Here is a 20,409-nt window from a genome sequence, read left to right as displayed (position 1 = left end):
TAGCTACAACAGTTTAGGATAGTGTTTATATAGTGCGGAACATAACCTATACATTCGAAAATAGTACAATATATATGGTATTCAATTACGAACGAACGGGTGAAATAGTAAAAATTATAATGAAAACACAAAATTGGAAAGAACTGGAAATACCTTTGAGCAATTCCGTCTTAAAAACTATCGAAGAATTGAGATTTCCGTATATGACCCCAGTACAGGTATAATATAGCATAAGACTCTAGCACATAAACATAACATAAATATAATAGCATACATAATGTTTACACAAAAATTGTAATTCTTTTACATATTTTTGTACTATTCTCGCGCATAATCGATTTCAATACCGATATTATTAATAATGACATTTAACTCTTACTGATACGTAGTAATTAATAATTGCCTAATAAGAAAATTGTTTCGTGTTATCTCACATAGGCAGCTGCTATACCATTGCTGCTAAAGGGTAAAGATGTTGCAGCAGAAGCAGTAACAGGTAGTGGGAAAACAATTGCATTCATAATTCCTTTATTAGAAATATTACAGGTATTTGAATTCATTCAAAAATTCATTTATATCATTAATGCATATTAATCAATATTTAACATGTGGAAGATATAGCTATTAAATAGTTATTTTGCATGTAAAACAGAAACGGAAAGAAAAATGGAAAGCTACAGAAATTGGAGCTATAATAATTAGTCCTACAAGAGAACTGGCTATACAAATAAATGAAGTATTGAAGAAGTTTTTAAATAATATTCCTTATTTGAAAGAAATATTACTGGTTGGTGGTACAACACTTGCAGAAGATATAAACAGATTTAAAGAAGGAGCCAACATTGTTGTAGCAACACCAGGCAGATTAGAAGATATATTAATCAACTGTAAAACTATAAATTTGGCGACATGTGTAAAGTCTTTGGTAATTTTAAAATATCAAACGGCTTACTTATGATCATTACAATACTTCTATTTTTTTGGGGATTAAATTTTACTTATTATACTACTTTCTAGGAAATATTAATCTTGGATGAAGCAGATAGGTTGCTGGATTTAGGTTTTTCTGTGACACTAGATACAATATTAAGTTACTTACCTCGTCTCAGAAGAACAGGTTTGTTTTCTGCAACACAAACAAGGGAATTACAACACTTGATCAGAGCAGGATTGAGGAATCCAGCTTTGATAACTATCAAAGAAAAAGCAAATATTTCCACTCCATCAAACTTAAAGAACAATTATGTCATTGTGAATGCAGAATACAAGTTATCAGTAATGATAGATTTTATTCAAAGTCAAGGAACTAATCTGAAATACATGATTTTTTTATCTACTTGTGCATGTGTTGACTACTTTAGTCATGTTATAGCAGTGTAAGTTAGCCCAGAACGTATTCAAGTATAAGACTATGCAAAAAAGTTCTATGAAAACTTTGCTTTTAGTATGTTGCCATTGGTTCAAGTACTTGCACTACATGGTAAAATGAAAAGTAGGAGGTATAAAATATTTAATGAATTTCGACATGCCAAAGGAGGTATTTTAATCTGCACAGATGTAATGGCTCGTGGTATTGACATTTCTGAAGTTGATTGGGTATTACAGTATGATCCTCCTTGTTCAGCTAGTAGTTTTGTGCACAGGTAATACAAATTTTTTGCACAGTGTGTATCACTCCATGAAAATTATACGTGTATGTATACAAACTATTTAATTTAACATACAATTTCTGTAGATGTGGTAGAACTGCTCGAATTGGTAATGAAGGAAATGCCTTATTGTTTCTATTAGAAACAGAAGATGCATACGTAGATTTTATTAAAAGGAATCAAAAAGTAGATTTACAGAAAATACATCTTGAGCCATCCATAACATCATATGACAAGTGTTTGAAGTGTATGAGAGATTTACAGAAACAGGATCGATTTCTTCTTGATAAAGCAAACAGAGCCTTTGTGTCGTACATACAAGCCTACAATAAACACGAATGTAACTTGATATTAAGATTAAAAGATATTGATTTGGGTAAACTTGCAATGGGTTTTGGTTTGTTACAAATGCCTCGAATGCCTGAACTCAAGGGTAGAGATATATCATTTTTTAAACAAGAAGCCATTGATGTAAATTCAATTAGCTATTTAAATAAACAAAAGGAAGTAAAACGTATAGAAAAGTTAAGGATCTTCAAAGATAGTGGAGTATGGCCTGCGTCACAGAAACATAAACGCAAACAAACCGAATCTTGGTCCGAAGCTAAGAAGAGAAAACTCGAAAAACAAGAAAATCGTAAGAAACGAAAAGAGAGAAAAATGTTACAAGTGACGAAAAATGAAAGAAAAAATGAAAGAAAAAAAGGAAGAACAAAAATAAACGAAGAGGATATTAAAGAGTTAGCAAAGGATATAGCCTTAATTAAAAAATTAAAGAAGAAAAAGGTACAGATAATTGACATTAATTTTCGAATGGAGATGTTTAATTAACATTTATACTTTTATACGATAACTGTTTTAGATTTCACAAGAAGAGTTTGATGCGGCATTTGTAAATAGTTGATAAGAATGATTTTATAGGAGTTAAACGCACCAAGAACAGTACTTCTGGATATCCTTTTATATATTTGTATGTATGTACAAAGTACTATCATCTACTGAGGAGACACAACAGTCGTGCTAAAAAATGATACGTATAACTCGTATGTATCACATAGCTTTACTATGCATATACTTACATATATGTATATGTACGTATAACTGCTTGTGAATAACCTCCTCCTCGTAAATTGCTGACCTACCATCTTTATACGTAACATATGTATGTATACACTGTATATGCAGAACACAAGTAAATTTTGTAATATCGAATCGTATCGATGAACATTCATGTATTCGAAATATAAAAATAACTTCTTAACAGTGTACTATGTTTATTTAGTATTAATATTATTAAATTGATCTTTCGTAAAGTAATTACAAGATATGTAACATATACATGTACATACTCTATGCGTATGTTATATATTTATGTGTAGAAGAAATAGATGATACACGTTAATCCCTTGATGAATGAACTCACACTTAACTTGGATTTGGGTGTGTGGATACATACACACACACATGCAGATGCACGATAGGAGTTGAGAATATGTGTATGTGAAAATGTGGTGAGTCACACGCAGAACACGTAGCATAGTTTGTAGCTTCTAGCAAGTAGTGATACGACTTTGGTTTTTGTATATTTTTTGCGATTGTTTTTGTTATCGGTCACAAGTAATAATACATACATTGTATGTGCATTGTATTGTTTGAATCGATTAAACATGAACGATCTGGAGTCGAATGATCGACCAAAGTGGTTATCAGAACTAGAAAACCGAAAAAGGAAGGTAGGCTTGTGTAAACTTCTATTTCTTTAAAGATGTGCTTTCTAATTTCTGTTCTTCAACAACTCGATAAACATAGAATAAATAAATAAATTGTATTATATTTCTTGATATATGATCTTATTTATGTTTACTTTTTATTACTATCTCATAGTTATCTAACACAGGTAATATTTTCTTCTAATAGAAGCTTCCCTTTCTTGCTTGAGTAAACTTCAGTTATTATTTTATTTAGCCTCGATTGGCACACGAAGCTGGAGCAGGGTCACCTTGCGTGATTTGCAAAGCAGCATGTCCAGGTTTAGATTTACACTTTTGGAGAAAAATTTGTAAAAACTGTAAATGTAATAAAGATGATCACGATGTAGATGATGAAGATTTCCCTCAATTTGATTTGTTATTTGGCTCCTCCAGAACATACAAAAAAAAATCTACATGTAAATATTATTGTTAGAAGGAAAATTCAAACATATATTATCACAATGAATTTTTATTGCATATTTTCCCTTCAGTTTTACATATAAACAATGAGAAAGACTATGAAGAAGAAGCATTTGAATGGGTACCACCAGATGCAACAAGAGAATTGGCTGTAGATTACATGAAAGCATTACCTGTGGAAAAATTACCCATTAAAGGATCAGCTGGTGCAGCTTTAAGACGACAGTTGTTACAAAAGCAATTACCTCTTCATGATATAGACCACAAAGTTTGTGACGAATTAAGTGAACAGGAAACCAAACAATTTGAAAAGTATTTAGAAAATATAAAAAAGTATGTAGGACAGGGAATGGTGACAAAGGTAATGTGGAGCATTATAGAAATTTAGTTCTATCATTGATCTAATTCTATTGACACGTATTATTGTTTATGTTGCAGATATTAAGTGCTCGGCCATTCGATCGATCATTAATGACTCCTGCTAATGCAACTGATATGCAACATTTCAGTCCACAACGTAAAGTTAATACACAACAAAGTATGGTTCAGTTACGTACACCAAGTAGCTTTACTCCAAAAATTTCATACAAAAAAGATCTGCACGAAGATCTAAAAAAATATGAACAATCTTCAGAAATGCTAAATGAATCTAGCAAAGTCACAACTGCATCAATTCGTGGAAAATATAATTTAACTGGTGACAACGTCGTTCATTCATCGAATTTTTCAAAAACCAATAATTGTCATGACATTGTAAACGAAAAGAATCCAGTAATTGAACATTCAAAGCATCCGAATTCTGCTGTAATCAGAAGTGGTAACTCGGCAGTAACTGCGTCATCTTCAAATTCGTCGGATCATTATATAGAAGCACATAACGATATAACAGATAAACTGAAACGTCCGTCATTTGCATTTCCTTTATATTCAAAGCCAGCTAATGATCTTGAATATACTACAGAAAGTATATTAGCAGATACACTTGTTCCTTCTGGCACAATACATACCAATGATATAATTGGTAGTACATTGGATAAACAGGGTTTGATGTTTATACGAGAAAAACTTACAACTAAGTATAGTAAACAGGAAAACCAAGGGCAAGTGCCACACAATGTCTCCAGTCTTGCAAGAGATTTAAACTCAAGTGATTTAGTATTAAAAAATGATAATACTGTGACGCAAACTGTAGATTTTAGAGGAACACTGAACCCATTGAAAGATGAAATTCAAAAGGCAGACAAAATTGTTGTTGATTCCAAACCAATAAAGGCAGAGAAGGAAGTGATAAAATCTGCTTCACAAATAATTCGATCGACTGCTTTTAATTCCCTGCCAATTCGTAACATAGATGATAAAGAAAAATTAAAAGAAAACACATTATTAACTCCTTCACTTTTACAAATGCATAAATATCCCAACGAAGCAAAAATAAGCAGTTTTACAACACCTTCCACTGTTATATATTCTGAAAAATTGAAAAATCAAATATTCCCTTATGAAACTACTAGTACACCAGCAAATCAATCAATACAAAATTTACACGTTCCAAAATATCTTGAACATGGTATAGAGGAACTAACAACGAAAGATTCCATTAATTCACAAAAGTGCCACAAATGCGAGGAAGAAATACGAGTTGGTGATGTTGCTGTAGTTACGGAAAAAACTAAAAATGCAGTATGGCATCCTGGATGTTTCGTTTGTGATACGTGTAACGAATTGTTAGTAGATTTAGTTTATTTTTATTACAAAAATAAATTGTATTGTGGAAGAGATTTGGCAACACTTTTAGGAATTCCTAGATGTTTTGCCTGTGACGAGGTAGGTAAAATTCGAAAATATTGGTTCAACTTTTTCCCCTTTATGATAACTGTCTTCAACATATTCATTCATCATTATAATAATTTTCCTCTCTTTTTCAGCTTATTTTTGTACGAGAGTATACTGTTGCGGAGGGTCATAATTACCATGTAAAACACTTTTGCTGCTGGGACTGTGACGTTCCTTTAGCTGGAAAACAATATATTACGGAGAATGATCGTCCATTATGTCTTTCGTGTTATCAAAAAACATATGCAAAAACTTGTAACACGTGCGAAAAAGTAATTGCTGCTGATCAACAAGGTGTCGCTCTGAAAGATCTTGATTTTCATGCAACAGACGTTTGTTTCTGTTGTTATATTTGTAAGAAGAGTTTATTGCACAGCAAAATAGCAGTTAAGGAAAAAAAGTTATTGTGTAGTAAAGAATGTATTTCGAAGTTTTTACATGGATAAATTTACTGTTGCATTATGAAGTATCATGATTTCACTGTAAAACAATATATGTATTATGTAATTTTTTACCATTTTGTACATACATGTCATTAGAAAGAAATTGCATATAATTAAAAATGAGACTTTATAAAATTTCGTATGAACAATATACAATGTAGATGTATTTTTTTATTGAATATACAAATATTATCTAAGAAAAAATTCGTTTCAATGAAATGCAACATTAAGTAAACAGATAATAAATAAAATATGTATTCAAATATATTCCTATCATTTGTTGGAAAACATATGTGTACGTTTGCATTACTTTTGATAAGACACTTCGAAGATATGAAGTACTATTTCAATTTGGTATTTTTACAATAATTTAAAGAACATTATCTCAGTTAATTGAAATATACTAACATGAAGACGTTTGTGAAGAGTAAGTACTTGTCATAAAGTGATTCACTGACCCTAGGAATAATGAGTACCTCAACTGATTAAAGGAGTAGAAACTGATACAATTTAATTACACAATCATAAATTCCTCGCACACGGTACACAATAGAATGTCTACTGTAACTACTTAATTAGTATACAAATATTTTTTATTGAAAAGAAAAAATTTCATTACAAAGTAATAAATTTTAAGATAAATTTATTAAAAAATATATTTCTTATACCCTGATAAATAATTTTGCGTTTAAGTATACATTTTTTCTCTCATGAAAAATACTTAAAAGTAATATTTTACATTAATTTTTAATTTAATCGATTACTCTAGTTCCTTTTGTGCATCTGAACAAGAAATGTAAGTAATATGCAAAGTGTCACGTTTAACATGAACGTCTCAAATATTATTGTTATTGTTGATACGATAAGAATCTATATAACATGGACTTTCAGATGGTTTTACAAACTAAAAAGATAGGTACGTTCACAACGAGTACTCGGAAAACATTTGACAATAGAAATGAAGTATATACATGTTTATACAATATTAACGGCAATCCAGAGAATCATATACTTGCAGATTTATATTCTGAATACGAGCTAAATGTCAGTTATGATTAGTACTGCAATTGTAGAAATGAATTTTCTAATACTCTTTCCTGGGTATCTTTTTGTTGCATCAACAACAGTATTAAAGATATTTAAGGTATTCAAAATAAGAGGACGAATAATATATCTTTCATCGTCGAAGAGTAAAAGGCATACTTACCATATTAAAATAAGGAAACAATTATAGCATATGCATTTTACGAATAATTTTCGGACATTTGTTACAAAATGTATCACACTTCAGTCTGAATCACTATCAACAACGCTTAAAATTCTTTTAAACGTTCCCGGTGTTTTCGTTGATTCTTTATTAGAGGAGCCCTTATGTCTCTGGGCACGAGTAACACGTCCTAAAGTTAATACAGACATGTTACAGTCGTCAATTATGGCAAGACTTATAAAACCACTAACCTTCAGATATAATATTGCTTGTATTTAATTCTGCAACATCTTTAAGTGTTTCATTTTTCTCCTTGGCCTTTTTACACTTTTCTAAAGTTGGTCTCCCACTTACTCCATTTTTTTCTAATATTTCTTTCAGACATATTACCCTTGCATTATTTGATTTACATCCAGCCCAAAGATTGTTATAAGACTTTATATGTATTCCAGCTGCTCTAATATATTTCTTTAGAACCTGTATTCTTTTATCGTCTTCAGGCCTCTGGAACAATATAAATAAATGATGTGAAATAGATTGTATAAGTTAATAATGCATAGTAATAATAACCTACATTATTGCGTCTTCTTTTTTTCCTTCCTTCATCTTTAGAAACATTTTCATCGTTATCACTTTCGCTCCCACTCTGTAACGATTCTGTATTGGACAAATTTTCCTCTAGTTTTTTATCACTTGTCACTTCCCCTCCTCCATTCATGTCCTCATCCTCTTCTTCAATGGATCTGCTAACTTCTTTTTCTATTCTACCTCGTTTTCCTGATTCAGAGGGTGATTTTGTAGCTTTTTTGTTTAATGGTTTTTTTAGTTTTCTCTTAGTTCGTGGACTATATTCTTCATCAGAAACATTATAGTTCTCTTCAGAATAAGTAATTTTTGTTCTCTTTCCTTTCTTTATACTTTGTTTAGTTTTAACTTTGGATACATCCTGTGTATCCGATATTTCTGTCTCAGAAGAACTAACATCGAGTTCTGAATCATTAGGTTTGGCTTTAACAATGACTGTTTTTGGTTTAGATTTTCTATCCTCATCTTCTTCTTTTTCAGAGACACTGGAGGATTCTTTATCACTGGCACACTCTACGGTAAGCTCTAAACCTTCCACTACTTCAGCATCTTCTATCTTTGACTTATCATCCACCTTTTTTCTTTTAATGTCATCTTCCTCCTCTTTCTCATTCATCGATATTTCTTTTGTATCAACATCTGTTATGTGTTCTGCAGATATACTTCCCTTTTAAATTAAAAGCAATATATAACTATTATAATATAAAAACATTTCAAATACTATATGAACTTTAATGCAGCAATTTAGAATTATTTTACCGTTTTAAATTAGGATTTAAAAAACACGTATAATTCTATTACCTTATGTTCTTCATCTATTATCTTCTGATTCTTTTTTTCTTCTGTCTCAGTTGTATCGCTGATAATACCTTCATCTTCGTTTTCATTACAAGACGCATCATTCTTTTCATGTACATCTCTATTTGTGCCGTCTTTTAATACGAACATGCTTTTTATATTCTCTTTATTATCAGAAACTTTAATACCTTTTGCATCTTTGTTTGTATCAGTGGTAGTTCCATTCACATCAAGAATTTTCTTTCCGTCACATTCTTTGGATGCAATTTCATCTTTGGAGGTACATAATTTTTTAAGAGGCAACTGTGGATTTTCATCTTCAGAACTTTCTTCTCGTAATCTTTTTTGCATAGATTCATTGCATACAGAATCATTAGAAATCTTCAAAACAGTTGCTTGATCTTGTAGTTCTTTGTCACTTTGATCAGATTCAATCATTTTTTAGAAAAGCAACTAAAGCTTCAAAAAAGATAACAAATAATTGAAACAATTGCGCGTTATTATATAGACGGTAATTAAACTCCTTTATATGGACTGTTCTTAATAATTACTAAGTGCCAGCACAAAACGCGAAAAATGTTAAGCACCCAACATATAAGTAGAATTACAATTCAATAATAGAAATTGAAACATCGAGAACACAGCCTCGGATAAAAAATGTATAAACAGTTAAATAATCGTTATTAAAACAACTACCAGACGTTAACGACTGTTAACGACTGAATGAAACTTTGAAATGTAATGTTTCTTAGTTTATCGTTTTACAAGACTGTAAAAGAAGATATTACTTTCATTAAAAATAGCAATTACCTCCTGTAGTAAAAATGATTAATCAATATTCGATTTATTATCGCGCAAATAGAAAACCGTAACGATTGCGCGGCAAAATCTATGACGCGGTAACTACGTAACGGTTTTTGAAGACATTTATGGCATCATCAGTTGAAAAAATATCTTGTCCGTCTCACACAAATGTAACCAATTTAACCAATGAGAAGTTATCAAACGCATCTTATGATTGGTTGTACGCAGTTTTGCTTACCTTCGATTGGTCGAATTGATGATGATTTGAAGTTGCGCGGCGAGAACTTAGTAAATGGGAGATAACATACTTTTGAAGCACATCAATCTATCCAGTCTATTCAGTGTTGCGATATTTTCATTATTCTTACAATATTGATAGTTTGCGAAAGATTGAAAAGTCTATGGTTTTTCATGAAGTAACTTCTTCGAACCATGTGACGTCGACCCTCCTTAATGCTGGATCCACACTAACACCAGCTAATACCAGCGTTCGTGAGTGTCACTCTCCCTGAGTAGCTCTGAAAGAGTGAAACAGATCACGAATCACGTCCATCCAACCCACTGGTTTATATCCTACATACATATACATATGTGCAACTGCATATTGTATAAAGCTTTTGCAGATAGGACGGTCCTGAACCATTCTGAGCTGACAGCAATAGGTTTGCGCCATTTTGTGAGAACATACCGTGCGCACTACAGACGGAGGTGCATGGTACTAAGGTATTTTAAATTCACATGTACTATTGGTATTTCACCGTCCGAATATCGCAGAGGACGCTCAAAAGTCAGTGGTTTTTTAGTTTTTCAAGAAGTCGGTATTTCAAAACATCAAACACAAAACTCCATAAAGCTGTCCGATCTATCCAGTACTTACATATACACTTATTGTCAGTGATAGGTCTGTATCATACGTGGTGGTTTTATTTTATCACTTAATAATATGTTATTTTTATTCTTCCGGTACAATCTCATATTTAATTAAAGCAATCGTCGGACTTTGAAGTACTATGTTAAAATAGAGCTATATTGCGTGATGTTATCCTCGGTACATATTGCTCTTATTGAAAATAATACGTATGTTATTTCAAAACTTTCAGACATTTATGGGTTTTCTAATAATTCTGATTATAATTACGGATAATTCTGATTTTCAATCGATATTTTCAAAAGGCTTACGTCAGTTTTCAGAATGATTTCTGATATACGCCAACTAAAACAGATTACAATAAATATCGGAATTTTCTTGAAAATAGAGAGAGCCATTTTTGAAAGTACACTTCTCGTATATGGACGGATCCTATTAGTTCAATTCTTCTCACCGAAAAGGCGATGTAAAGAAAGGAAAGAGGAAAGTTGGGAATGTATGAACGAACATGGAATTGGGATGAATGATCGACGAACAGAAAGCAATACACTATAAGCTAATTATATCACAGAAAGTTTATGTTTGGAAATTTCCTGGCATGACAAGGTCGTACGGTTAAATCAAAATTATTCAAAATGTTGTGTTTTATAGTTGTAATCGCGGGCGTATCGTTACAACCGACGAGACACCGAGTGCCAATGCAACTACTAATTATTGTATTTGATTGGGTTAACGTTATCCGTTCAAGCATGACATGTATGTATGTACCTGTGCAGTGCGATTATTTATTTGCGAATTTCTAGCGAATATTCAGTAACGTTTGTACGAGACGAAAATGTAGCCGTCGTGGTAGAGAAGTGAATGTTCTCTTCCGGAAGAGTGTCTTCATGCATCCCTTCGATATCTTTATAGTAATTTGCTTGTCTCCAATTCTATTCGTTTGCTGCGACAGGCAACATTATTCCTTGCTTTTCATAGACTTTTTATTTCCTCTTAATACTTGTATGCCGCTCAGCTATATGTTCGATTCGTCGCGTCTTTACAATCGCTTGAAAGAAATCACCGTCGTCTTTTCTTGTTTCTTCCGTTTTTTAGCGTTTGTAGAACCATGTTTCGGCGTTCTTATCGTGAAGGAAAGAAATCTTTTCGGAAATATATCCGCAGAGACAGAGAATCGTGTAGAGTAGAGGAATAAAAACGGTACGGCTATAATAGGTACATAATGTATTTGGCGACGAAAGAGAAACTGGATATAATGTAAATACATATCTCAGTTGGGGAGCAACTCGTCAGATATGAACCGCGTTGTTTCTACAATATTCTGCTATGTGTATGTATATAAGTGTCGCACGTTTGTCTAATATTAAGCAGAATTCATCAGTTTCGGTGGTACGTATGTATTATCTACTCTACCGAGTAACTCGATCGTCGTTTCGGAACGCACGAACAATTGAAACCAGTGAAGATTTTTCTCTTATTGCGATAGTTACGATGAGTTGGTTTGTCGTTTCTCGTTGTAACGAATATCGCTTAACAATAAATAAATTTAAGAGACGGACGAATACGATATTGATCAATTAAATATACATAGAGGGTATTCACCGGTTGGTGACTAGTGAGAGAAACTTTAAGGAGTGATTCTACTTACATGACAGAATAAGATCTAAATAAGAAGCAGGATTGTTGAAATTGTATTCGCAGTTCGCTATTAACGTTAACAGACCCAGGTGAAAAGAATTCGAGAGTCTTCAGAGTCTGTTTCGGTTAGAATTAGCAACTAAAAAAAAAGAAAATCGTTACCAGTTACGTCTTATTCTGTCATACAGAATCACATCGCAAATATTTTTGCACCTCATGTCGAACGCTCTATATGAGAAAACTAACATATGGGCATAAGATTCTGCCGTAGCATGCAAGCGACAAGAGCAGCTAGAAAAAAGAAATACTGTTTCGCTCGTTTCGGTACGACTGTGCGTACAAACGATTTGACACGTGCATCCTCTTTTTATCGCCTTTTTCAATAGCGGTTGAATAACTTTCTGTACAAGTTATCCCCGCTTTCGAGAAGTCGAATGCCAAGTGGAATTTCGAGCTGAGGTTAAAAATTATTCACCGATGCTTATAACGCATGCAATGTTATTAGACGTATTAAGAAAAAGCAGGAGGATGGGGGATTTCTTGGAATGTAAAACGATTCGTTTGTTTTCTTTCACGCACATTGCTGCGTTTGCGACTGATTTGTTTCTGAACCGGCGAAACGTGGACACACGAATCATTTGAGACGAGTTCAATATGTATATATATCAAAGACTCGTTTGAGTACGTAGTGAGATGTGACCTTTCCTTCCAGAAAGATATCGCACGGTTTTGCGAACCGCAATTAATCACATACAACCACAAGCCTCGACTACCATGTTGGGCAGTGTTTTCTGTGTGATCGTATTGTTCGAATCTACATAGAGTAGCTGAATAGCTGATAGCTGGGTAGGTGAACAGCAAGGAACAATTTCGCTTCTACGATGAACGGTGTTGCCACTTTTGGCCAGCAATCTCTGTTAAAATAGAAAGACAAATAAAATGAGAAGAGAAAATATGTATTTTATTGAATGTTGAAATAATTGAAATATGTTTTTATTTTAATCGTCCTTTTATTCGTTTGAATCCTCCTTGAGCTATTGCTGCCGTCTTTAGTTAGTCGAAATGAATCGTTGCCACTTTACCAGTCGATTGGCCGAGAGAATCATGCTTACCCTGATTACATTGTTATATGGAGATCCGCTGATGGTCAATGAGGCTGCGGTAGAACACGATCCGCGGCAAAAATACGCATGATAACCACTCGGGTGAAGAATCCAATCGCTCCAACCAATTTCTTCGAAACTGATGTAAAGCTCATCCCTGCAGCATTCTTTCATTTCTGGTAGACAATTCGAATTTCTTTTTGGCCTGTTCTTCTGTGGCAACGGTGACGTGTGTATCACCAAAAAAGGTTTCAAAGTCTGCCCGACGGATACAGGCGCAGTGTCACGGTCGATCGAACAGGTACTGCAAGCTATCTGTATTGCATGATTCAATCGAATCTCTTCCACCCATTTCTTTAACGTGAAACTTACATCAGCTTTCACCCAACCCTCTGAAACACCGATCGTTTCTATAGTTCTCGAATCTGCCAATATCACAGCTACAAACCACAACTCGACTATTGATAGAACCTCGTACTTGTTGCAATCGCGGCTTCTACCGCGCAGTTTACCTCCGTACCGTATGTGGACAAATTTCTACCATTGATCGTCAAGCATACGTATGTATGCACTAATAATTTGCCAACGTTCAATCATATTTATATTGCTAGGTTCACAGTACGATACGTCTATATCGCGAGAATGTCACATTTTTTCCGATAGAACGTTCGCACGCGGTCTAAAGTCCTCAGGAGAAGCAACAGATACGTGGGTATGCTATTATCGCCGCAGTTTGTATTCTATTTCAGACAGCTTTCTTTCATACGCTTCCTTTTTTCCGTCTTTTCTCGCTCTCCCTCTCCCCTACACCCTCTCTAATTAATTCACTTTCAACTTAGCCGTTTTCGATCGTCTTTCTTCCATTCGGTTAAGAACAACGTTAATACGATCAATGTTCTACATTTGAAGTATACATGTTAATAGAAGAATGTGATAACTAAAGAGTGAAGAAAGAAAAGAAAAGGTAGAATATGAAAGAGAATGCAAAATAGACGAAACATTGCTGGAAGTTGTAAAACTATGTATATATGTAACAGTTTGAAGAAGAAAATAAAGGATAAAGAAAGGATAGAAAAAGACTGAGCCGGTAGAATATGACAAGATGACGCGTGAGAGGATGATCAAGGTGGGGGAAAGCGACAGAGTTTTCGAGTATTTGTCATAAACAAGTCAGATCTTTTTATTTCTACTTACCTCCGATATCGGTTTCAAAAATTGCCATCACTGTATTTTTTTCAAAGTTCCGACCCAAGTCCCAATGATCGAGCTCAGATAGTACGAATGTTTGATTCAGGTCATCGTTTTCGTCATATTCTTTGTAAAACCACAATTGCGCCGAAGTCACGTCGACAAATTGCATTTCATTTGGTAGATAAAAAGTGAAACAAGCAGCAGGATTAAATCCTGTCAAATGATTCGAACTTTGCCGGCATTTCTTTGAATCAGCCACACCTGAAAAGTTCACAAAAATTGTTTTACTCGTGTATCATTACGTGTAATTGTTTCCTGAATGTTCAATGAAACGCTCCTCAACGTCGATCACGCGAGTCACGCGTGTTGCGTTTGTTATCGACAGTTCTCTATTTTCATTTTCCATTTCATTCGCTATGGTAAAAGAGATGAACATGGTATGACGGTATCGTTGAATGAATTCGGAAGTACACAACGCGGTCTAGTTCGCCGTATTTCTATCGTGGAAAATTTCAATTTAATGCCGAGCGGTATAGGTTGTTAGAGCGTTCAAAATGAAAAACAGAAGAGTGGAGCAGAGACAGGAAAAAAAGCTAACGGAATAAGAGAATCAATGATAACTGAAAATGATTTAATATTGTGCTCTTTACATATTCGTTACGAATGATGCTTCCGTTAGCGTAATAAAAACGAGTTTTGTCAATGTTTTACCAATGTTTTCTCTTAAGTATGACTTTTCGAAAGAGAAGTAAGAAATGGTACGAAAAGATTTCACGTTGCGCAAAGACTAACCTTCGTTTGGAAAAACGACAATCTGGTCGGTTTTCCCATAAAAACTGTCGACTGACTTTTCTGGTTCGAGAGGTGTTCCGGGACGAAGTTCGAGTACACGACCGTTTATCAAAGGTTTTGGCAAAGTTGAAAGTGGCATCGATATCTCGGGTGGCTTAGAGAGCCGCAGTTTTTTGAGGATTTGTTGTTTGACGTATTCGATCCTCAACTCAGTCAAAATCGGATCGTTCGAGAGCAAAGCGATTTTATTGTGCGCACACCCTGTACAATCCTCTTCTTCCAACGAGGACGACGAAGAGAATGAGGCGGAGGTGGCGGAGGAAGAGGAGGAAGAGGAGGAAGAGGAGGAAGAGGAAAAGCTGGAGGAAGTGGACGTCGTCGATCGCGAATAAAAATTCCACCAGGCGGAAGACAAGGGGTTTGTGACCTTGGGCCACATAGCTTCGATCTGATTACCCAGCGAAAGAAGGGAAAGAAACAGTAGCTGATTAATGATACGCATCGTTCCAATCGGTTTTACTCATTGGTTCCTTAGTCGGCGAATTTCTTTCTCACTGACTTATTTTCTCGGGTATATCCCAGAAACCTAACCGATCGTGGAACATCCGCTTTTCTTCCGTAGAACAATACATCGATTTTTCTCCTTTTTCTTCGAACAAAATCTTGATTGTTTCCGCTAATTCGAACCTGTCTCTGTCGAACACAGCTTCGTTTCACTTATCTGCATATTCATTATTCGCGAATTTGATTTCACTGTTTTAGAACAGAAAGTTATGTCGCACAAGGCATCGGCAACGCTCCGGCTCGCAACGCAAGCAGCTTCTTATTCCTTCTCGTGCTAAACGTTCGTTTTTTTTTCGAATAACGTCGATCATCGACACCAGACTCGGCACACAATTCCGTTGCTTCGATCGATCGTTTTTCTCGATTCAGTCTCTCAAGCAACTCATCCACAAAGACTGAAGATTCATTGTCGGGATGCCGTTTAGCCACGCATTGGTTCTGGCTACCGTCTCTGAACTTTGCTCCATGAGCGGGAGAATACTGCGGATTGGATGGAGACCAATCGTACTGATATCGTTGGTAGAAACACGCGCCACGAACATGTCTTTTTCCGTCGCCTTTTTCATTCTTACGAATCTCTTACGAATCTTTTACGAATCTCTTACGAATCTCTTACGAATCTCTTACTTCCCCTCAACTATCTCTTCCTCATCCTTTTCGCTTCTATTCTCGGTCATTTTCACCAACAGATTCTTAACACCAACACTGACGCATATTCTATTCCCCTTAGAATAGAATAGAATATTCTCCTCCTCCTTCTTTCACCCTCTTTCTATCGTTCGTTTATAAATTCTTACGCATGTATTTCCACTTTCTTTCCCTTCTCTCTTCCGTATGTCTTCGGTATGTTTCCTTTCTACTCAATCACGGATTTTATACTTTTGAAAAATCTGATTCGTCAATTTCGTTAATTCACGAATGTCGACACACACGGCGATCTGCATTAGTACGTTGTCTTCTTTCGATTAATTCGTATCTTACAGAAACTTTGCTTGCTCGAACGTGGTCGCACGCTGGAACTTATCAGCACCGGAATGACAAGACTGTAGTTGAATTCAAGGCCGACTGTACTCCATGTATCGCTTCCGAGAATGATCTGTGTTTCCTTAACTGTTACGAGCACACAACAACCATTTTCTCTATTAAACGCGTGTCCTCAGAATGAAACGTTAACCAAAATAGACAGATAATAGTAAAATAAAATGAAAGATGAAGGAGAACGGGACAGACAGGAAAAAAAGATATGTATTACGAAAAAAAGAATCGGAAATTACATCGCTCTCACGCTTTTCATCTTCTGTTACGCTTACGCCGCGATCAGTCTTTTATTTCATTTCAATTCATATGATTAACGTCTAGATCAATTCACGCGATAATAAAAAAGTTGTCAGTTTTTGAAAGAAATAATAGCACTTTGTAGTGATTAGATTACAAGTAGATGAATATTCGTTTCTAAATTCATTAACGTATTTTATTCGGCTAAACTTTCGCATATGCCGCATAATTAGCAATACCGCATCGATTTTTGTTTTTAGCCAAACGCATGTATCCATTTTCACCCCATCCATCACCCCACCAATTTTTCAAGATCCATTCGGTTGGCGTATACCCAACGATCAGCATAGCGTGATTCACCATATCCGAGCTACAGCGTTCATCGTCGTACACTCCTTCGCTGTGAATTAGATCATATTAAAAATCATTAAACATGTTGAGTCGAAATCAAAACGGGGGAGAGAGAGAGAGAGAGAGAGAGAGAGAGAGAGAGAGAGAGAGAGAGAGAGAGAGAGAGAGAGAGAGAGAGAGAGAGAGAGAAGACGGCACCACTTCCGTGACCTTTTCAATTAAGAGTTCAATGACTTTGGTTCGTTGCCGCTTCAGGGTCATCGTATGGACGATGCACCAAAGGTTATCGCGCAACTGGGCCAATTTCTGCGAGTATCTGTCGAAGGGGAATGATACGTATTTTCGCGTTTTCATTATTCGCATAAACATTCAGCGAACACGAGTGAATCGCGTGCCAAAAATTTGTTATTCCTTTCTTCTCTTCCTTTCATTCTTACTTCCTTCCGTTCCCTGTATCGATGCCCCTTGCCTCTTTTCTCTCTGCTGGTTTTTTTATCACCCGTTGGTTGGCGCATTGATACGAGAGCAGGTCGACGAAGAAATGAATTCGTAAACAAGTCGAAATTCGTTGAAATGACCCATGAGCATTGAAAAACTGTTGTTCGCCAATTTTTACCGAATTTTTACCGAAAGCGTCTTCAATATAGGGAGCGACCGAAAATAATGAAGAACGAAGAATTCATTTTTCCTGAAGAATGGTAGTGTCTGCGATAACGAGGAGAGAATAAGGTATATACTCACTGATAGAGCTGAAAGGTTTTCGGACTGGCATTTATAGAAGCCGCTATGGGACCTATATTCGCTACTGCAGCCTCCAAAGCTTTCTCGTCGCGTGCCGGTAACACCGCCCAGGAAGTAATATTGACAACGCTCCAGTCTTGTTGGAAACGACACGGGCCTTGCTATTCTCAAAGCAAACGAAACTGTGAATCATTTTCGTTAACATAAATTTCGTTAAGAAAAAAAGTTGAAGGTGATTTGGAGAATAATTAAAGTTAAGTACGAGTCGAACGCGTATTCGAATGTACCTACATACGTATATGTATAAGATAGGATAGACAGAGAACTGAAAATCGCACTTCTGTATGAGATTTATTACCGTTCATAAATTCGCAAAAAAGTTGATTCGTTACATCAGTTGCAGATAAGCATTGTAAAATAAACGAAGAAAAATTTGTCGGAAGTAAAAGACTAAAAAATTGAACGGCTGTTCTGAAAAGGAATAAATACGATTAAAGATAGCAGAGAAAGAAGAATTGAGCAGCATACTTTTCCCTTATACGGGTATTGACCTCGAGCCATCAGTCCTTTTGCTTTTTCGAGATATCTGAGCGTGTTTCTTAGGGATCCTCCAGAGCAACCTAAATTTCCAGTGGAAGTACTACAATCGATCAATTGCTGTTCGCTTAGAGGGAGTAACATGCCGGTCTCCTTAAATATTTGCCCTTGAATGCTACCAGCGATCGAGTACGCGTAACAACTTCCACAATCTTCTTGATTTTCTGGAGCGGTGTCAAATCCCGCTTCGCGCCAATCTAGTCGCATTGGAACGTGTCGATTGAGCTCGTGCAACGTAGCTCCAACCATCGACTCCTTTGACATACGACGCTTATTACTCGGAATTAGCTTCACCTGCAGTTAACAACAGAGAAAAGATTTTTTATTCCGAGCATTAATTTGTAATTTTTGGTCGAACAATAATTATCGTTTCACCATTAACTTCGCTTCACTTCTTTTCTTTTTGCTTCGGACTTTTGCGAGAGATTCACGTGACTCGGACAAGGACAGAAACGTATAAAATTTATTTAAGAAATATTTTGCAATTCACTGTTTTTCGCTTTTCGTTTACGAACCATGTCTCGAACGTATTGTCTGGTTCCTAAATCCGCTATGTGGTTATCTCGTAGGGTATAATTGTAATGACCTGCTGCTGCCATCAAATTGTGTTTATAAATTGTCACTAGGTTTTCTTCCCAGGACATCCTTCTGGCAGTCTCGACATTTCCAGAGTAACTTTTGTTATATCGAGCCTGTTCGAAATAATATCGACATTAATGAAACAACTAACGAGCAAAAGCAATGAAGAAGCTACTTGAATGTTAAAGTGATCGCTGACCGATAGATACCTTGTACACATTCCAATACTCGTCTAACTTTTCCGATATTTCCGGAGGGAACCGCTTTTCTTTATCAAACACTTCTATTCCATGAATAGCACAAGCCATCAATGAAAGAATTGCGAAGTCACATAGCCGAAAATTCATCGTGTTAACGTTCGATTGGCGAATCAATCTTTCCTCGATCAACTACCACGAAATGAATATATAAGCTTATTCGTTCAGTCCGAGAAAATTGCGGTCGTTCTACATTTCTGGTATCATAGCGTACCGAGTGTCGATGTCAGCAAATTTTACAAACTTGGTGAGTAAGCACAAAAAAGGCAAATCAACCGAGAACATCATTGAACACTGTGGACGCTTATGCTTTTTCCGATGTCTCGCATAATTTGTACACGAACGAAATCACGTATTTCGAAATTCCATTTATAATTCATAATTTGTACGCTTTCCATAGAGATAATCCGCATCTAACGATACACATACCACCGTGAGTTACTTTCATTTTAAAAAGTAACAGAAGTACAGAAACTGTTAAAACAAGGTTTCGCATTCTCCGATAAGAACACAAATATGGACAGGTAAAAAAGAATAAGAAAAAAAAAGAAATGAAAAAAATGAGTGAAATTGAAGCTTATAGAATGACGATGACATGATCATTCATCGTGCTGTCCGAAAAAAAAGAAAGAGAAAATTTGAGAAAGATATTTGTGGATAATCAGTTGATAGCAGAAGTGTACGAGTAACGATACACAATTAACTGATATTGTATGGATATTACCCGATTTTATACTGCCCTAAATCTCGATCGATTGAAAAGACTAAACAGTCGGCCGTGAGATGGCTACACTCGTTGCAAACCGCAGCACTATAGAAAGTATACGAACAAACTACGATCCATTAAGTCATTAAGTGTTGCACGCTCACGCACGCGTTCGCGCATTCATGGCTTCGTAATTTGACTGTTAGTCGAATATTTTCCGACTGACCTAATGAAAAATAAGTTCCTCTGTATTGAAT

At 35.3% G+C, this 20,409-nt stretch overlaps 5 protein-coding genes across 8 annotated transcripts; 2 read left to right on the top strand and 3 right to left on the bottom strand.

Annotated features, from left to right (window-relative positions):
* Window positions 1-40: 40 nt before the first annotated feature.
* On the top strand, window positions 41-2,915 carry LOC143180910 (putative ATP-dependent RNA helicase DDX55 homolog). The gene is made up of 7 exons (XM_076380958.1): window positions 41-218; window positions 439-546; window positions 653-925; window positions 1,018-1,376; window positions 1,446-1,643; window positions 1,736-2,435; window positions 2,512-2,915. The coding sequence occupies exons 1-7, from the start codon at window positions 75-77 to the stop codon at window positions 2,551-2,553; spliced, it is 1,824 nt and encodes a 607-aa protein (XP_076237073.1). The 5' UTR covers window positions 41-74; the 3' UTR covers window positions 2,554-2,915.
* A 150-nt stretch (window positions 2,916-3,065) lies between these two features.
* On the top strand, window positions 3,066-6,744 carry Tes (testin LIM domain protein). 2 transcript variants are annotated; one of them, XM_076380956.1, is made up of 5 exons: window positions 3,066-3,382; window positions 3,615-3,816; window positions 3,892-4,181; window positions 4,259-5,644; window positions 5,746-6,744. In XM_076380956.1, exons 1-5 carry the CDS (start codon window positions 3,317-3,319, stop codon window positions 6,097-6,099), a joined length of 2,298 nt encoding a protein of 765 aa, XP_076237071.1. In that variant the 5' UTR covers window positions 3,066-3,316; the 3' UTR covers window positions 6,100-6,744. The 2 variants fall into 2 exon arrangements, with proteins under 2 accessions (XP_076237071.1, XP_076237072.1); XM_076380957.1 differs by lacking the exon at window positions 3,615-3,816.
* Window positions 6,745-6,911: 167 nt separating this feature from the next.
* On the bottom strand, window positions 6,912-9,983 carry LOC143180912 (uncharacterized). Of its 2 annotated transcripts, none has more exons than XM_076380961.1 (5): window positions 9,729-9,983; window positions 8,690-9,145; window positions 7,878-8,555; window positions 7,555-7,807; window positions 6,912-7,493 (listed from the first exon to the last, which is right to left on the bottom strand). In XM_076380961.1, exons 2-5 carry the CDS (start codon window positions 9,122-9,124, stop codon window positions 7,384-7,386), a joined length of 1,476 nt encoding a protein of 491 aa, XP_076237076.1. In that variant the 5' UTR covers window positions 9,125-9,145; window positions 9,729-9,983; the 3' UTR covers window positions 6,912-7,383. The 2 variants fall into 2 exon arrangements, with proteins under 2 accessions (XP_076237076.1, XP_076237075.1); XM_076380960.1 differs by lacking the exon at window positions 9,729-9,983 and adding an exon at window positions 9,497-9,672.
* Window positions 9,984-11,565: 1,582 nt separating this feature from the next.
* Window positions 11,566-15,628, bottom strand: Daw (activin beta chain dawdle). Its single transcript, XM_076381668.1, has 4 exons — window positions 15,083-15,628; window positions 14,294-14,551; window positions 13,109-13,491; window positions 11,566-12,910 (listed from the first exon to the last, which is right to left on the bottom strand). Exons 1-4 carry the CDS (start codon window positions 15,582-15,584, stop codon window positions 12,743-12,745), a joined length of 1,311 nt encoding a protein of 436 aa, XP_076237783.1. The 5' UTR covers window positions 15,585-15,628; the 3' UTR covers window positions 11,566-12,742.
* Window positions 15,629-17,010: 1,382 nt separating this feature from the next.
* On the bottom strand, window positions 17,011-19,722 carry Ctsl4 (Cathepsin L4). 2 transcript variants are annotated; one of them, XM_076381669.1, is made up of 6 exons: window positions 19,661-19,722; window positions 19,399-19,578; window positions 19,126-19,302; window positions 18,542-18,904; window positions 18,014-18,174; window positions 17,011-17,321 (listed from the first exon to the last, which is right to left on the bottom strand). In XM_076381669.1, the coding sequence occupies exons 2-6, from the start codon at window positions 19,534-19,536 to the stop codon at window positions 17,126-17,128; spliced, it is 1,035 nt and encodes a 344-aa protein (XP_076237784.1). In that variant the 5' UTR covers window positions 19,537-19,578; window positions 19,661-19,722; the 3' UTR covers window positions 17,011-17,125. The 2 variants fall into 2 exon arrangements, with proteins under 2 accessions (XP_076237784.1, XP_076237785.1); XM_076381670.1 differs by lacking the exon at window positions 19,661-19,722 and having other exon boundaries at window positions 19,399-19,654.
* Between the last annotated feature and the right edge of the window lie 687 nt (window positions 19,723-20,409).

This window comes from Calliopsis andreniformis, chromosome 6 (genome assembly GCF_051401765.1).
Source record: "Calliopsis andreniformis isolate RMS-2024a chromosome 6, iyCalAndr_principal, whole genome shotgun sequence".
NCBI lineage: Eukaryota > Metazoa > Arthropoda > Insecta > Hymenoptera > Andrenidae > Calliopsis > Calliopsis andreniformis.
Note: the sequence above shows the minus strand (reverse complement) of the source record. Positions and strands in the feature narration are given on the sequence as shown.

Excerpts from the sequence above, each read along its gene's own strand:
- Tes (XM_076380956.1), top strand. The coding sequence starts at position 3,317 with ATGAACGATCTGGAGTCGAATGATCGACCAAAGTGGTTATCAGAACTA. Across the intron at positions 3,817-3,891 it reads ATACAAAAAAAAATCTACAT|TTTTACATATAAACAATGAG; the intron begins GTAAATATTATT and ends TTTTCCCTTCAG. Across the intron at positions 4,182-4,258 it reads GACAGGGAATGGTGACAAAG|ATATTAAGTGCTCGGCCATT; the intron begins GTAATGTGGAGC and ends TTTATGTTGCAG.
- Daw (XM_076381668.1), bottom strand. The coding sequence starts at position 15,584 with ATGCGTATCATTAATCAGCTACTGTTTCTTTCCCTTCTTTCGCTGGGT. Across the intron at positions 14,552-15,082 it reads TGTCGTTTTTCCAAACGAAG|GTGTGGCTGATTCAAAGAAA; the intron begins GTTAGTCTTTGC and ends TGAACTTTTCAG. Across the intron at positions 12,911-13,108 it reads CATATAACAATGTAATCAGG|AGATTGCTGGCCAAAAGTGG; the intron begins GTAAGCATGATT and ends CTATTTTAACAG.
- LOC143180910 (XM_076380958.1), top strand. The coding sequence starts at position 75 with ATGGTATTCAATTACGAACGAACGGGTGAAATAGTAAAAATTATAATG. Across the intron at positions 1,377-1,445 it reads TTTAGTCATGTTATAGCAGT|TATGTTGCCATTGGTTCAAG; the intron begins GTAAGTTAGCCC and ends CTTTGCTTTTAG. Across the intron at positions 2,436-2,511 it reads AAAAATTAAAGAAGAAAAAG|ATTTCACAAGAAGAGTTTGA; the intron begins GTACAGATAATT and ends TAACTGTTTTAG.
- LOC143180912 (XM_076380961.1), bottom strand. The coding sequence starts at position 9,124 with ATGATTGAATCTGATCAAAGTGACAAAGAACTACAAGATCAAGCAACT. Across the intron at positions 7,808-7,877 it reads AAAAAAGAAGACGCAATAAT|AGGCCTGAAGACGATAAAAG; the intron begins GTAGGTTATTAT and ends ATATTGTTCCAG. Across the intron at positions 7,494-7,554 it reads AAGCAATATTATATCTGAAG|GACGTGTTACTCGTGCCCAG; the intron begins GTTAGTGGTTTT and ends TATTAACTTTAG.
- Ctsl4 (XM_076381669.1), bottom strand. The coding sequence starts at position 19,536 with ATGAATTTTCGGCTATGTGACTTCGCAATTCTTTCATTGATGGCTTGT. Across the intron at positions 18,175-18,541 it reads AATACCCGTATAAGGGAAAA|CAAGGCCCGTGTCGTTTCCA; the intron begins GTATGCTGCTCA and ends CTTTGAGAATAG. Across the intron at positions 17,322-18,013 it reads AAAACCTTTCAGCTCTATCA|CGAAGGAGTGTACGACGATG; the intron begins GTGAGTATATAC and ends TCTAATTCACAG.